Below are 16,237 nucleotides of genomic sequence, written 5' to 3'. Positions count from 1 at the left end.
CACTTTTTGTCCACTTATCAGGACATGCTCCCTCCCACACAGGCAAACTGCTCAAGATCTAGAGTAAACTCCAGTCTCGGGGAGTGGGAGCCCACCGCTCTCTCCTCAGACAGGGCTGAAGTCCCTGAGGAAGGCAGAACTGTATTTGAGAAACAGAAGAGACTGTAGGGCCTTCCTTGTGCCTGGTGAGAGGTCCCAAAGCTGAGGGTTTCAGATGTCAGATGTGGGATGATGGGAATGGTTGTGACTGCTGGTGACTGGCCCAGGCTGAGTCTCCTTGTCCCCAGGGGTCCTGTCCCAGGTGCAGCTGCGGGGGTTGTGCCCAACTGGTGAGTGCCTTGCACACTCTGCACCTCACTAGCAGCATCTTGGGGTTCTCCATCTCAACCAGTAATTTCTGGTGGAATTGGATCCACCGACCCCAGCAGAGTGGATGCAGTGGATGGTTCACATACTATCATATATTCTATATCACATACTAGGGTCCAGACCACAAGAGCCACATGTCCAAGAGTTAGGCAGTTTGTTAGGCAAGAGGAAGAGGGATAAAGCAGGTGCTGGCCACACACTTGGAGGTTCCCCCAGGATTAACAGCCACACAATCAGAACCTCCTCTAAGGGTGAACAGGACAGGATAGGCCTAGCCACAGAGCTGGCTCAAACACCACAAAGGACTTCTGAGAGCTGAGCATGGGCCCAAAAATTGCAATTTGCCCTTAGGTTACCTAAAAGTCACGAGGGGGCATTCAGGACAGCAGAGGTAACTGAGATCTGCTGGGGTGCTCAGGTTACCAGGGGGAGCTGAGGACACCAGGATCGCTCAGTTCTGCATGGAGCACTCAGACCTCCAGGGGGATGCTCAGGTCTCCATGGGGCATTGAGGTCACTAGTTGCCACTCAGTTCACCTGGGGGCACTAAGGTCATCAGGAACACACAGGACACCATGAGCCACGTAGGTAACCTGGGGGTTCACAGGTCTCCAGGGGGCACCCAAGATCTCAGAATTCATATCCAGAACCAGTGTTTCAGGGACAGGTTTTCTGTGAAGCATCTTTCTCATCATGCCCTGCAAGCTTCATCCTGACCAGCAAACAGTACACACTGTTTCCTAAACCATTTACAAACACAGATGTCTTCTAACATTTAGAGTGAACAGTCATATAGTAGTGCCGACCTTGACAGAGACCAAGCTCGGGGATAAATTAACTCTCATATGATCAGACCTGTGCCTCACAAGTACACGGGCCACCATTTAAAATAGATGTGATTTTCAAACAGAGGACACTGACTCATTCAAGTGATCTAAACTTAATATATTTGAGCAGCTCCTCTCTCCTTTTATTTTCCTTAAGGTTTTCCTTTGATGCCCATGAAGAGAGACCATGAGTAAAGACCCTTGTGGTTGTTGAAACCCCACAGCATCTTCATCAACTCCACGACTTTCTCTCAAGATTCTCAGTATTTACACGTTCCTGTGAGAGAAAAGAGTAGTTTCTACCCTTCACTCCTTTTGTTCTCCATCCAGTTCAGGAAGCCAGAGACAACCAGTGGGGAGGCACACTGAGTCAAGTCTTACAAAACGGTCAGCCAGGGGTCCATTCTACTGAAGTAGTTAAGGAATCATCCACTGGATCCACCTGTCTCTGCACCTCCTCTCCACAGAACATGAGGCCCAGACCTTCCTCACACTCAGCTGGACATGAAGTCAACTGTATGGGAGCAGATTAGGAACTCAGTTTAGTGGGTTATTTCACCGTAGTTTTCCATAGTAGCTACACGATGTTGCAGTCCCATCAAGTGAATTCTAGGATTGCCTGTTCTCCACATCCTCAGCAACACTTGAGATGTTCTCGTTGTGTTTGCCTTATTTTATAATAGCCTTGCTAACAGGTGTGAGGTGATATCTCAGTGGATCGGGGGTGGAATTCTCTGATGATTAGTGATGATGAACATCAAGTCATATGCTGGATGGACATTTTTTCAACCTTAATAGCAAAATGGATATTTACATGCTTGACCCAAATTTTAATAAGGTGATTTGTTTATTGTTATGATTATAATTGTGATTTTTGCTATTGATGTTAAGGAGTCCCTCCTGTATTTTGGATATTAACTCCTTTTCAATATTTTTAATGTAATGTCTCCCATTTCATAGACTGCCTTCTCGCTCTGCTACTATTTTCTTTGCCCCCTTTCTGGTTTGATGTAGTCCCCCTTGTCTGCCTTGGTTCTTTGTGATTTTGCTTTTGTATAAAATAAATCATTGTCAAGCGAATATCATGATGTTTATCCTGTGTGTTTTCTTCAAAGACATTTTGGGTCAGGTGTTCTGCTTAATCTTTAATCCATTTTGAGATTTTTTTGTGTTGACATATATGTATGATGCAAGATTATGGCCAAATGTCATTATTTTGCATGTATTTTGCATTATTTGCATTATTTTGCATGTATCAACACAATTTTTTAATGTTTCTTTTATTTTTGAGGGAGAGAGACAGATCATGATCAGGGGAGGCACAGGGATGGAGGCAGACACAGAATCCAGGCTCTGGACTGTCAGCACAGAGCCTGATGTGGGGCTCAAACCCACAAACCATGACATCAGTACGTGACTGGAAGTTGGATTCTTAACCGACTGAGCCACCCAGGCACCCCTAGTCAAGACCATGTTTAAGAGACACGATCCTTTCCCCCACTGCGCATTGTTGGAAATCTCATGGAGGATTTGCTGACTGCATCTGCACAATTCTACTTCTGGGCTCCGTAATGAGCTCCACTGGTCTATATGTCTCATTTAATGCCAGCAGTACACTGTTGGAGTTAATGTACCTCTGCAATATATTTAGAAGGAAGAAGTGTGATGTCTCCAGGTTCTCTCCTCTTCATGATTGTTTTATTACATCCATGTGTTGTGTGGTTCCCTATGAATTAGTATATTTTTCAGATTCCTTTAAAAAAAGTCATTGGTATTTTCATTGAGATAAAAAGATAAATATAAAAATAACAAAGAGATACAGCATAGAAAAGATATAGACTATCACAAATACAGAAAACAAATCAACTTCATTAAAATTTGAATTTGGAAAGATAAGTGAAATTTAAAAAACATAGGTAGCCTAGGGAAATAGGTAAGATTCAAACAAATGCAATCAGAACTGAAAAAGGAGACATAACTGAACTAAAGACATGAAAAGGATCATAAATGAAAAACTTAGATATTTATAGGTCAACAATAAGATCACCAAGAACAAATTACACATTTTCTAGCATCATGTAAGCCACCAAGACTCTTTCATGCAAAAATACAAGAGGAACAAAACAAAAATTAGTAAGAAGATATCCTTAATATAAAACCTTCGCCCTCCAAAACAAACAAGGCATTATTAAAATTCTACAATATTTAAAGAATAATTAATGCCAATACTTCTCAAACTATTACAAATCACTGATGAAAAAGACCACTCCCAAATGCACTTTATGAGGACACCTTTACGCTCACAGCAAAGCCAGAGAAACACACCACAAGAAGGGAAACTACAGGCCAGTGTCTCAGATACACATACATGCAAAATTCCTTGGTTAAGTCTGAGCCTACTGAATTCAACAGCACACTGAAAGGATCATACATGATAATCCAGTGTGATTCATCCCTGAAATGCAAGTATCCTTCAACATACACAAATGCAAAAATCTGATGTCCTCCATTAACAGAGGGAATGATTGAATCAAAGCCATCCTTAATTTATTCATAAAATCATTAGACACAGTTTTTTCATGAACAAAAAACACATCTTCATCATTTTAAAATAACTCAATTAAAAAGGAGAAGGAAATTACCTCCACATGATCATGGCCACTATGAAAGCCCACACCTGACAGCATATTGAACATAAAATACTAAAACCATTCCTGCCACATCAGGAGCCAGGCAATAATGGTCATCCCCAATAGAAGTATTCCACATGATAACGTGAAGAATAACTATGCCGCCTCAAACCATATCATCGTGTCACAGTCCTTATTTGGATGAAAGTCACGGGAGAAACAGCCAGTCCAAGGACTCTCAGACCCTCGTTTGTCCCTTGACAGCAGGATATAAATCTCCCTTGGGAAACTCCCCTTCCCTGTACCAGGAGGGGAGAACCATCCTTAGTACCAGAATAAGGAACTCAGGGACAAGAAGGTTGTGCAAACAAACCTAGTTATTTGTTGACTAATTAAATACCCCAAAACCACACCTTTGCCTTGACTCTTGCCAAATCCAATGTTTTGTTGTCTGTAAGTCACAAGTGCCACCTGCTTTGTTCATTCTCTGGGTGTCATATTATTAGGAGGCCCAGGCACTTGCAAAATGAAATTTATTGTCCCCTTTAGATCAGTCTTATGTCAATTGAATCCTTAGACAGGATGAAATCCCAGAAGAAAAGAAGGAAAAAGCATTCTTCTCCTACAACTGGAAGAAGTACCCACAAACTTTGGCAATAAAAAGAAATAAAAGACATTTAAATCAGTAAGGAGGAAGGAAAATTACTTGTTTGCAGATGACATGATCTTAAACATAACAAAACCCTAGAGATACCAGAAAAAATATTAGAACCAGTTTTTTAAAATGAGGGAAAGTGCAGGATGCACAATGAGCACAATGAACAAAGAAAATAAATAAAAATAAACCACCTGTGATTCTACACACCAGCATGGAAATAAATACAAAACAAATAACAAAATTATACAACTGAAAATGGCACAGAATAAAGCACTTGGGATTAAACTTCATAAATTATGTAAAATAATTGTAGAGTGAAAATGACCTTAGTTGATGAAAGACATGTAAAAATGCACAAGTCCCTGCAAATATAACTGTGCTCACCGATTAGAATTCTTCATATTGTCACAGCACCATCTACACAAACTAAACTACAAGTGCTTCCCTAACCCTGTCGTTCACTTTTAAAGAATCAAATCTAAGTCTGGAGTGTGATATATATGTCAGAGCACATGCAAATGGGGCCCTCTCTGTGCTGATAAAACCAGCCCATCCCAGACCCTGCAGCTGGGAGAGGATCCTCAGCTGCAGGAATCCCAGGTGTCCCAGTTCTGTGATCAGCACAAAACACAGACACCTCACCATGGACTTTGTGCTGGGCTGGGTTTTCCTGGTTGCCCTTTTAAAAGGTAATTCATGGTGAACGAGAGACACTGAGTATGTGAGTGGATATGTGTGAGAAACAGTGAATGTGTGATAGTTTCCTGACCAAGATGTCTTGTGTCTGCAGGTGTCCAGTGTGACGTGCAGCTGGTGGAGTCTGGGGGAGACCTGGTGAAGCCTGGCGGGTCCCTGAGACTCTCCTGTGTGGCCTCTGGATTCACCTTCAGTAGTTCCAGCATGAACTGGGTCCGCCAGGCTCCAGGAAAAGGGCTGCAGTGGGTCGCGTATATTAGTAGTAGTGGAAGTAGCACAGGCTACGCAGACTCCGTGAAGGGCCGATTCACCATCTCCAGAGACAACGCCAAGAACACGCTGTATCTGCAGATGAACAACCTCAAGACCGAGGACACGGCCACATATTACTGTGTAGGAGACACGGTGAGGGGACCTCACTGGGAGCCCACACACAAACCTCCCTGCTGGAGGGGATCAGCACCACCAGGGGGCGCACACTATGCACAATTCTCCTTTGTGTTCCCAGGCGCAGGTGCAGATGGAGGTTACAGGCAGGTTTCTTGTCAGGGTCTGGGGCTTCCTCTCCACACAGCAGTTTCTCCAGGGAGTCTCTCTGGACACAGGATTCTGTGTTTACCTATTAACTGTGTGAATTAGATCATTGTTTTCATAGGAAAACTACCCTAACGTGCACAAAGACACAGTTGTTTGCATTGCTTACTCCTGTCCCTCAACATGAGTGAATTACAGATTTCCTGAGGCACAATAGCTGAACATTTACATGAGTCCCAGATGCACTCCCTGTGCAGCCAGGACCACAAGCTCCCACAGCTCCCCATTATCTTCACCCAGCGCTTGTCCCATTCAAACAACGTGACACTTCCCTCCTGGCACTTGCTACTCAGGACTTTAAATGAGCTACAGCTTTATTCAATTCCTCTAAACAAGACATAAATCGTCTCCATGTATTAGTCAGGATTCCCTCGAGCAACAGAACCCAAAGCACATTGGTTTCCATGACAAAATATGTTGAGAAGTCCCATGATCTACTGTCACAAGCTGGAGACCCAGGAAAACCAGTGATTTAACTTTTGTCTGATTCTGAACTAGTATCTAGTCTCAGAATTTGGGGAGCCGATGAAGTAACTCTAAGAACAAGGATCGGAGGAGACAAATGTTCCAGTTCAAACACGCACATGGAAAGTAAAAATGAAGGAATTCTTCCTCCCTCTTCATCGGATTCTACTCAGAAATATAATGGAATGGGTGATGCCCAGGCAGAAAGAAACCATGGATGGAAATGCCAATCTCTTCTGGAAACTCATCACAGACATCCACAGAAACAGTGGTGAATCTGGGCACCCACGACGCAGTCAAGATAACCCATAAAGTTAATCATGACAAGTCAACTTCCTGTAAACATGGAACTCAAAGACTGAAGAATTGAATTTAAATTAAAAATAAAACAAGAAAATTAAATACATACATATATGAACTATTGGGACTACCTCAAAATAGCATGCTTCTGTACAGTGAGGGAAACAATCAACAAAACTAAAAGGCAACCTATGGAATGGAAGACGATATTTGTAAATGACATATCCTCAGGGTTAGTATTCAAACTATGTAAATGTTTTTAAATTATTTTCACATTATCAGTAGAGAGTGTGTCCATGAAGTTCAGCATACTGTCATGTGAGAAGCAAAATTCGTGTCTTCCACTTGTGTTTCGTGTTAGGATCTCACTGAACATGAGACCAACAGTCTTCACAAAATTTGAACCATACAGTACAGTACTGTTAATTACAGGGGTAATGTTGTGGAGACCCCTCTAGAACTTAATCATCTTGCATAACAGAAAATCATAGCCCTTGAGATCTACTCCTCATTCCCCACCCTGCCAGCCCCAGACAACTGCCATTCCACTCTCCATTTTATTGTTATCAAATCCCAAATTCAGCTGAGTATTTCTGGAAAGGTCAATGTTCAAAGTTTTAGTTTTGGTGGGAAAAGAAGCTGAGCTTTATCTAGGAGGCCAGCCACCCGGAGCTAAGGCAGACTCTTCTCCAAAAGCCAACTCTGAGGGTTTCTGCCCAACCCAGAGGATTTTAAAGGACTAGACGGTACTTAAACAAGGGAGTTCCATGGTGGATACCATTTTCGATCATGTGCAGCCTCCATGGTGCAAGCTGCCAAAGTAACCTCAACTCCCCTGCATCTATCTCCACCTGAGGAGAGAAACTCACAGGCATGGGAGAAGACTGCCAGAGGCCAGGAAAGAACCACAATAAGGGATTAGAGGGGAAATCCCCTGGGGCTCACACATGTTCAGCAGTACTTTCTGTTCTCACCAGATGGCATAAGAAAAAACTAAAATACAACCTTGTACTTCACCAATCATGACACAGAATACTGGGAAATGTTCCCTCAGTTAACTCAGAGGAAGCTTCAAAGCAACAACCAAAAGGATCAAATGGCTTGCAAACTAATAGCCAACCAGAATAAGACATGTAAAATTACAAATCGATGTTTTTCAACACGAACAAAGGTAAAATTGACAATGTCTACCTCTACATCCCAAGGAAGTAGGAAGCAGTGGTCTCCATAATGAGGAAAAGCAGTAATCCATGGAAAGTGACCCAGCAGTACCACAGGACATGGAATTGGTAGAGAAGTTCAGGGTATTAAAATTGCATATCCCACATTCACTAGCTGGAGGAAAGATGGAATGTGTTGAATACAGCCATGTCTCTGGGTCCAAGTCCTCACTATGTCCATGTGAGCACGCTTGGACATGGCCCACCTGCCTCTGCCACATGTGCCCCAGCTGAACGGATGTGCAGGGTCACCCAATGCCGCACCCTGTGACTGTTACCTAACCCCACAGGTGGCTCCCAGGTGCAGGGTGCTGGCCACCTGGTACAGCCCTCTGTTCTGTCAGATGGTCTAGACCTGGCTTTTCTGAGGATCCTCCATTTATCCATTCTCACTGGCAGATGTCTCTGAGCAGGGGCATGAGGCTGGCAGAGGGCCAGGTCACCCTGAGGGCGCCCCTCTTGCTGTTTTCACTCTGGGCAGTGCTGGCTCCTGTGCAGGGTTCTCAAGGTCGTCCCTCATGGCGCTACATCTCCTCTGAGGTGGTAATTCCCAAGAAGGAGCTTCACCATGGCAAGGGCGTTCAGATGCCTGGCTGGCTGTCCTATAGCCTGTGTTTTGGTGGCAAGAGACATGTTATCCACATGCGACGCAAGAAACTGTTTTGGTCCAGACATCTGCTGATGATCACTCAGGATGATCAGGGAGACTTGCAGATGGACTACCCCTTCATCCCTCCAGACTGTTACTACCTCGGCTACCTGGAGGAGATTCCTCTTTCCATGGTCACCATGGACACGTGCTATGGGGGCCTTGAAGGTATCATGAAGTTGGATGACCTTGCCTATGAAATCAGACCCCTCAGAGATTCCCAATGGTTTGAACACATTGTTTCTCAGATAGTGGCAGACATCAGTGCAACGGGACCTACTTATAAACTGGGATATAAGGAGGATAGGGACCCCCTGTTCTCTCAGAAAACTGCCAGTACAGCCCCCAGGATCAATAATAGGATATTTTCATCCCATAAAGGCATGATAAGAGGATTTGCTCAAAGTTCCAATTCAATGTATCGTGTATATAATAATATGACACTGTGTATAAAATTCATGATAGATATGGTTAGTTTAATAGACTCAATGTATAAAGGTCTTGACATAAGGTACCATCTTACTGCAGTTCTTGTATTTGATGTAAGAGATCCAGTCAACATGAATGATTATAGAATTCCAGGTGGTGAATACTACCAATTCCACCATACCTACTTGTACAATGTCATACAACCTAGTGCATCCTTCATTGTGGTTAAAGACGGACCAGAAGATTATCAGTACAACCCTAGAATGTTTGGCGTCTGCTCTTCTCAAAGCCTACATATGGTTGGTCACCTAGGCAGACATTATTTATTGTTAGCTGTGATAACATCTCATCTCTGTGGAAGAAGCTTGGGTCTGTATTTTGATGATCATGATTGCAGCTGCCAGAGGAGGTCCAGCTGCATCATGCACAGATACCCTGGGTTGACAGATTCCTTCAGTAACTGTTCTTTTGTGCACATTCAAAACATGCTGAGTACTGAAAAGCATTGCCTATTTAGTGAACACCTGAAGTTCTTCAACGCAAGCCTGACACACGTACGTTGTGGAAACTCTATAGTGGAGGATAGGGAGCAGTGTGACTGTGGCTCCTTCAAGGAGTGTAATGCCAACCCCTGCTGTAGTAATGACTGCAGATTTGAGAGTACATTTCTCTGTGATAAAGGATTGTGCTGTACAAACTGCACCTTCTCCGCTGCTGGGATGCTCTGCAGACCAATCCGAAATATCTGTGACCTTCCAGAGTACTGCCAAGGGGGATCTTCTGGCTGCCCTGATGATTTCTACATGCAGGATGGAACCCCATGCAGTGAAGAAGGCTACTGCTATCATGGGAACTGCACTGACCGTACTATGCACTGCAAAGAAATCTTTGGTGCAAGCACTGTGGAGGGTCCAGATGTCTGCTACCAGATTAATTAAAAAGGCCACCGATTTGGACACTGTAGAAGAGAGTTTTCAGCCAGACGCTTTATTCAGTGTCATGACCGAGATGTCAAGTGTGGAAGGCTGCAGTGTACCAATGTCACTCACCTCCCTCGGTTGCAGGAACACGTTGGATTCCATCAGTCTAAAATCTCAGGAGTCTGGTGTTGGGGACTAGATGAACATCGTGCCACAGGAACAATTGATGTTGGTCATGTGAGAAATGGTACCCCCTGTGCTCCTGGAAAGTTCTGTCAGAATTCCCTCTGCAATGCTACTATAGGTGAAATAAATTACAACTGTTTGCCTGAGAAATGCAATCGTAGGGGGATTTGCAACAATAACAGAAACTGCCATTGCCACATAGGTTGGGATCCTCCATTTTGCAAATTACGAGGTGCTGGTGGGAGCGCAGACAGTGGACCCCCTCCAAGAAGAATGCGGTCAGTCAGGCAAAGTCAGGAATCCGTGGTATATCTCAGAGTGATCTTTGCTCGAATTTATGCTTTAATCACTACATTCCTCTTTGGCATCGCCACAAATGTCAGAACTGTCAAGACAGTGAAAGTTAAGGAAGAGATTGCTGGTGAAGGCAATCCATAAATCAGCCTCCAGACCCCTGAACAACTATAGGCAAACCACCTGGTGCACCTGTGAAAATACAGTAATGAGAAGTCAAAGCTGACATCCATGTTTCCAGGGGTCCCCAGGCACATCACGGCTCTGACACCAGGTCTCTCATGGGTCACTGACCAGCACTCTGAAATAAAACTTGAAAACTGCATGCTTGTGGCCTCTATGTATCTTTGTAAGCCTGTAAGAGCCCAAACTGAGCCCAAGACTCTGCGCAGAGGACCTGAGTCAGCAGCTGTGTCCTGAACTGAGGTGTCTGGTTCCAGAATTAAGAGAATTTGACACAAGCTCTTTTAGGGACAAATTCATGAGTTTTCTCCAAAACTGTGCTCTTGCACACTGAGCTCTTTCTCATTTTCCAGGTAATCTCTCCTTCCCCGGTCCCAATGTGGGTTCAGGGTAATGGAGGGCTACCACCCACCCACACTGCCTGTCCCACACTGGGGTGTCTGTGGGTGTGAGGGAAGGGGACCAGAGTTAGGTTCCACCTAGCGCAAGCTGTGCCTCCCTGGACAGTAAATTTCCAAATGTGGGAGACTGAGACCATGAGGCTGAAACTAGCACCCAATGAAATCAACCAGAAAGGCAGGCACAAGTGCCTATGGATGACTCTGGCATCCAGAGAGAGCCCAGTGAATGTGAATCCCTCTCTCTTTCTTTTGCCTACTTTTCAGTGAGCTGAACAGTGACTGTAGTTGAGCCATGGTGAATGTCAGATGGCAGTCTTCAGAACAGGATTGTGCCAGTGGAAAATCAGTCTATGCATATCTAAATAATTTTCAGTGCTAAATAATTTTCAATTCTAGAGTATAGTGTAAAATTAACAAAAATAAAATGTATAAATGAATGACAAAACTTTTTAAACTGACATTTGTAATGATATTATTTTTTTTCCCGATGCAATACAGGTACAAAGTACAGTATTTTCAACAACAAAAATCTCGCAAACTTAAGGACTTGCACTTCTCTCAGCATCCACAGAAAACCACTTTTAGTCTATAGCAATGTTTGTTTCCAGTGCTTTCCTCAATGCATATAGTTTGTGCTCTTACAAATACATCGTTGAACCCTACCCTCTCTTCTCCAAATATATTTTGATGTCCTATCCTTGAACTTTCTTCCTATTTCCAACATTCAATCTACATTTAAGATACTGCAGTCCATTTTTGTGCTAGATAATTCCATTATTTTAGTAGTATTAATGGCAAATTTAAATGGGCGAATCAGATACCCACTCACTGCCATTTCCTTTTTTATTTTTTTTAATTTAATGTTTGTTTATTTTTGAGAGAGAGATACAGAGCATGAGCAGGGGAGGGGCAGAGAGAGAGACACACACACACACACAAAGAATCCAAAGCAGGCTCCAGGCTCTGAGCTGTCAGCACAGAGCCCAACACGGGGCTCGAACCTACGAACTGCAAGATCATGACCTCCTGAGCTGAAGTCAGACACTTAACCGATTGAGCCACCCAGGTGCCCCCAAAAGTTTACTTATTTTGAAAGAGAGAGAGTGTGTGTGAGCAGGTGAGAGGCAGAGAGAGAAGGAGAGAGAGAATCCCCAGCAGGCTCCAAGCTGCCAGCACAGAACCCAACACAGGGCTCAAACTCACTAACCATGAGATCATGACCTGAGCCAAAGTCAGACACTTAACCGACTGAGCCACCCAGGTGCCCCACTGCCATGTCCTTTAAGTGTTGATGGTTAATGACATGACTCCTCAAACCTTGTTCCTGTACTCCTCTCTGTCCCTCCCATGCAGACATCCCCTGTGGCTGGGAAGGTCTCTCTGTAAGGGTCCCCTCCCTCCTCCTTAGGGCTCATCTACACTCCAAATGCACTGTTGGGTGATGAGTCTTCATCGCATAGGAATCTCTATTTTCTGTGTTTTTCTTTTTCTGATTTATCATCGTCCCATCATGTCTCCTGACATAACTAATAGCTTATGACGGCAGTCCCAAGATAGTGTATGAGGAAGTGTGAAGGTTCGGGCAATGTGGCTTTTCTCCAGAGAAGAATGACATCACTGCCATGCCACCCAGAGTCAACGTGCAAGCAGGTCACAATACTCCGTCAGGGACTGATGTGTGAAGGCAGCTCTCTTATTCACAGGGCACAGGCTTGCAGTGGCCCAGGTGACAGCCTGGGCTGTCTCTCCTCAAAAGCCCATCAAGTCCAAATTGACCTAATCTGCACCCCAGACTATGGAAAGCTAGAGTTAGTTTTGTTTTATCTCTTCCCTAAATATATTCTTTAAAAAATATATTATTTTTTCAGATATCATTGCATACAGTATGCATAACTTTAAGACATACAAGGTGTTGATTTGTCGCATTTATATATTACAGTGTTATTACCACCATGTGGTTAGAGAGCACTTCCATCACCTCACATAATTATCATTTCTTTTTGCAGTGATAACAGCTAAGACCTAGTCTCGTAGCAATTTTCAAGTTTATAATCCAGTATTATTGAGTATAATTTCTATGCTCTGCATTAGATCTCCAGGACTTATCTACTAGTTGCAAGTTTATACCCTTACACATCTCCCCAAACCCCCACTTCCCAGCCCTTGGCTACCAGGAGTTTTGTATTCCACATACAAATGATATCACACAGTAATTGTCTTCTTCTTAGAATAATGCCCTCAAGGTCCATCTATGGTGCATCAAAAGGCTTGGTTCCCTTCTTTCTCACGGTTGAACACTATTGTGTTCACATCTTCACCCATACCCACTTAGGTTATTGCCACACCTTGGGTGTTGTGAATAATGCTGCAGCAAACATGGGGGTACAGATGCCTCTTTGAGATCCTGTTTTTATTTTCTTTAGATAAATACCCAGCAGTGGAATTGCTGGGTCATGTAGCAGTTATATTTTGAATTTCTTGAGCAACCTCCAACTGGTTTCCACAGTGGCTGCCCCAATTTGCATTCCCACCAACAGTGCAAGAGGGTGTCTTTGCTCCACATCCTCACCAACACTTAACGTCTCTTGTGTTTCTGATAATAGCCATCCTAACAGGTGCATGGGGACACCTCATGGTGGTTTTGATTTGCATTTGATTAGTGGTACTGAGCATCTCTTAGTGTACCTATTAGCCATATGGATGTCTGTTGCTTTACAAGCTTCTCAGGAGCTTCCCTGATATAACCTGAACCTGGACCCTGTACTCAGAGACCAAAGACAGGGGCAAGACCCTCCAGGTTGGGAGGTGGCAGTTTTAATGAGCAAAGGAACTTACTTACAAGGTTTGTCTCAGGCATCCATGAGATGAGTGGTTTCTGTATCCACCTGCCAAATCTTAATAGTTTTCCTATGGAAGCCAAAACTGGATTTAGTCATGCATACTGTTCAGACAATCTCAGCACCACATCACTATCTCAAGGCTATAACCTTGGAGCATCTTCTAAGACCATTCAATCTACAGGGAACACACATTCCAAGGACAGGAGAAGAGGCATGGGGCCTCCTAGTGGGTGGTTTAGCCCTTGGGGCAACCAGTGGTCACATCCTCTCAATGACCTTCCTCCAAAGTTTACCTTTTGTGATCAGCTCTTATAATTTCATGGACCCCTCTTCCAGACTGTACCCTGAGCAGTCAGCAAAGGGGTTTCACTAGCATGGGGGTGGCGCCTGTGGTGGATGTCTGGCTGCATTGGAGGCAGATGCCACATCTACAATATGGAACATATTGGCACAGGCCAGCAGAGAAAATACAGATTAAGCAATGATTCCCAAAATCATTGACAACTTTTCCATCAAGATCCCCATGATCCAAATCATTGATCTATTAATTTCTCTAGGCTGGGGGTAGATCATAAAAGGCATTGTTTGTGAGCTATTTGATTCATAAATATGACATAGTAGCCAACTTGACAGGTATGAACACACAGCATTCTGTTTGGAAATGGCACCGGCATCTGATAAGTCCAGATCAGCATGCTCCCCTCCCAGGATCATGACTAAGGCATCTAAGATGCTGGCAATGTTGCACACAGCCACATGGTCATATGGATGTGTCACCACCTTGCCCAGTTCTCAGTGGTCCACCATTGTCCACCGTGACCCATCTGGCTTTCTTACTGGCCATGCTGGGCTGTTGAAAGTGTTGTGATCAGGGCACATAAAACCCGCTTGGTGCAGGTCTCAGATAAGTTCCATCTCTTTATGCCTGCAGGCAAGTTATATTGTTTGACAGTTAACCACACTTTGCAAGGCTGACACACTTGCCAGTTTCCAGTTGGAGTTTCCCATTAGCACTGGTTTGATTAACTTGGAGGCAGAATTCACCAATAGAGGCCTGCAGAGTTCGACTTTGTAGATTATCAATGCCCAGTATGTTCTCTGGTATGGGGCAGATTAAAAACCTCATATTCTCAGGAAGCAGAATGCCCAACTTGCAGTGTCAGAAGGGACCTTCCTGACCATAACTGATTGGCTCTGTAGCCACCGATGGCACTGAGGGGGCCAGAAAACTTCTGAGGGTTACCTCGGATTAGAATGCATTCTGTTCCCGTTCTCACCAGAGCCATCATGTTGTGTTTATTTCTGAAGGACTTAGCGAGCTCAACATGGGGCTTCTAGTCAATCCCAATGGCCCTCACCTGGAAGTGGTTTTGTTCTACATCCTCTACCTGGGGAGTAGGAGGCACCCACCCTGAATAGGACTGTGTCCCTGAGGCCTCTGCTAGAACAGGTGGAGTATTAGGGACGGTAGGGGCAGACTGTTATTCAGGTTTTATGGCTTTCCACAAGCCAACCAACACAGTGTTGGGTTGTTGGTCTATCTCTTTAGGTCCCAGCAGCAGTGAGGTCAAACCAGATTGCCTCCAGGGTATTTTTTCAGCCAGTGGGGAGGGGTCCTTGGTTTTTGAAACTCCTTCTCTATGTTGGGCCTTTCCCATAGCCATGCCCATTCCTGGGGTCTATCCATTTCCCCCAGATAGCAGTGGATTTCCCAATATCTTAAATATTTTGTCCCACAACTGGGTTCAGCATGAATATCAGCATCCCGTATCAGGTGCTGGGGGTGGACTGGATAATCTTGTTTTTTTATTCCTGCAGTGAGTGTGGCCTGATCAAGACTTTCAAAGACAGGAGTGTGGATTACGTGTTTTGTTCCCAGTTTCCTAAGGATTTTTTTATGTCACACCTGTAGGTTTTTAGGGTCCCATGTGCCCAGGAACATCCCCCACATTGGGCAAAGCCTCACTGAAAGCTAAGATCACCCAACCTATAAGGAAGTGAGTACTTTTGATCCCCTGAGAGCTATGCAGGAGCTGCTGGTGGGCAGCTGTGTGGTAATGTTGCTCTTCTTCTCTGCCCCCTGCCGGTCAGAGAAGTGCCATTGCCCCAGATATTGCATAGCTACACCAAACATGCCTGGGCACTTTCCCTGCCCTTCTGCTGGGACTCACCAACTATGTCAATAAGCTCAGCAGGAGTGTGCTCTCTCATCAGGAACATTTCCTCAGCTGGGTGCTGCCCTACTGGCTGGGGTTGTGCTGTGCTTTTGCTTTCCTTTGTATGGGGGGTCAGATGGCATGGGGCATTTCATCTGTTTTCTGATGAATCATCACAGCTTCCTGCTCTTTATTTTTATCACCTTTCCATGGATTCTACCTCTTAACACATCATTCAAGCTTTGTCACAAGTGCTTAGACCTTAACCTGCCACAATGTACACCCTCCTTGCTTTGCACAATAGCACACTGGCTTATCTTCCTGCTCTCCCATCCTGTCTGCTAGGCCCGAGGCTAGCAGAGGAGTGGACAACCTCATGTCCTTCTCTACTCTCAGCTCTTCTTCCAACTTTTTAATTTC

At 44.3% G+C, this 16,237-nt stretch overlaps 1 protein-coding gene and 1 gene segment (V, D, J or C); both read left to right on the top strand.

Annotated features, from left to right (window-relative positions):
* Window positions 1–16,237, top strand: part of LOC132675423 (Ig mu chain C region membrane-bound form-like) — a 242,761-nt gene that overhangs the window by 137,897 nt on the left and 88,627 nt on the right.
* Window positions 8,159–16,237, top strand: part of LOC132669810 (disintegrin and metalloproteinase domain-containing protein 21-like) — a 35,176-nt gene continuing 27,097 nt past the window's right edge. Inside the window, 1 exon segment of the mRNA XM_060619762.3 lies at window positions 8,159–10,364. Coding sequence (XP_060475745.3) covers window positions 8,159–10,364 — 2,206 coding nt within the window.

This window comes from Panthera onca, chromosome B3, assembly GCF_046562875.1.
Source record: "Panthera onca isolate mPanOnc1 chromosome B3, mPanOnc1 haplotype 2, whole genome shotgun sequence".
Classification (NCBI taxonomy): domain Eukaryota; kingdom Metazoa; phylum Chordata; class Mammalia; order Carnivora; family Felidae; genus Panthera; species Panthera onca.
This window is presented reverse-complemented; position numbering and strand designations above follow the sequence as displayed.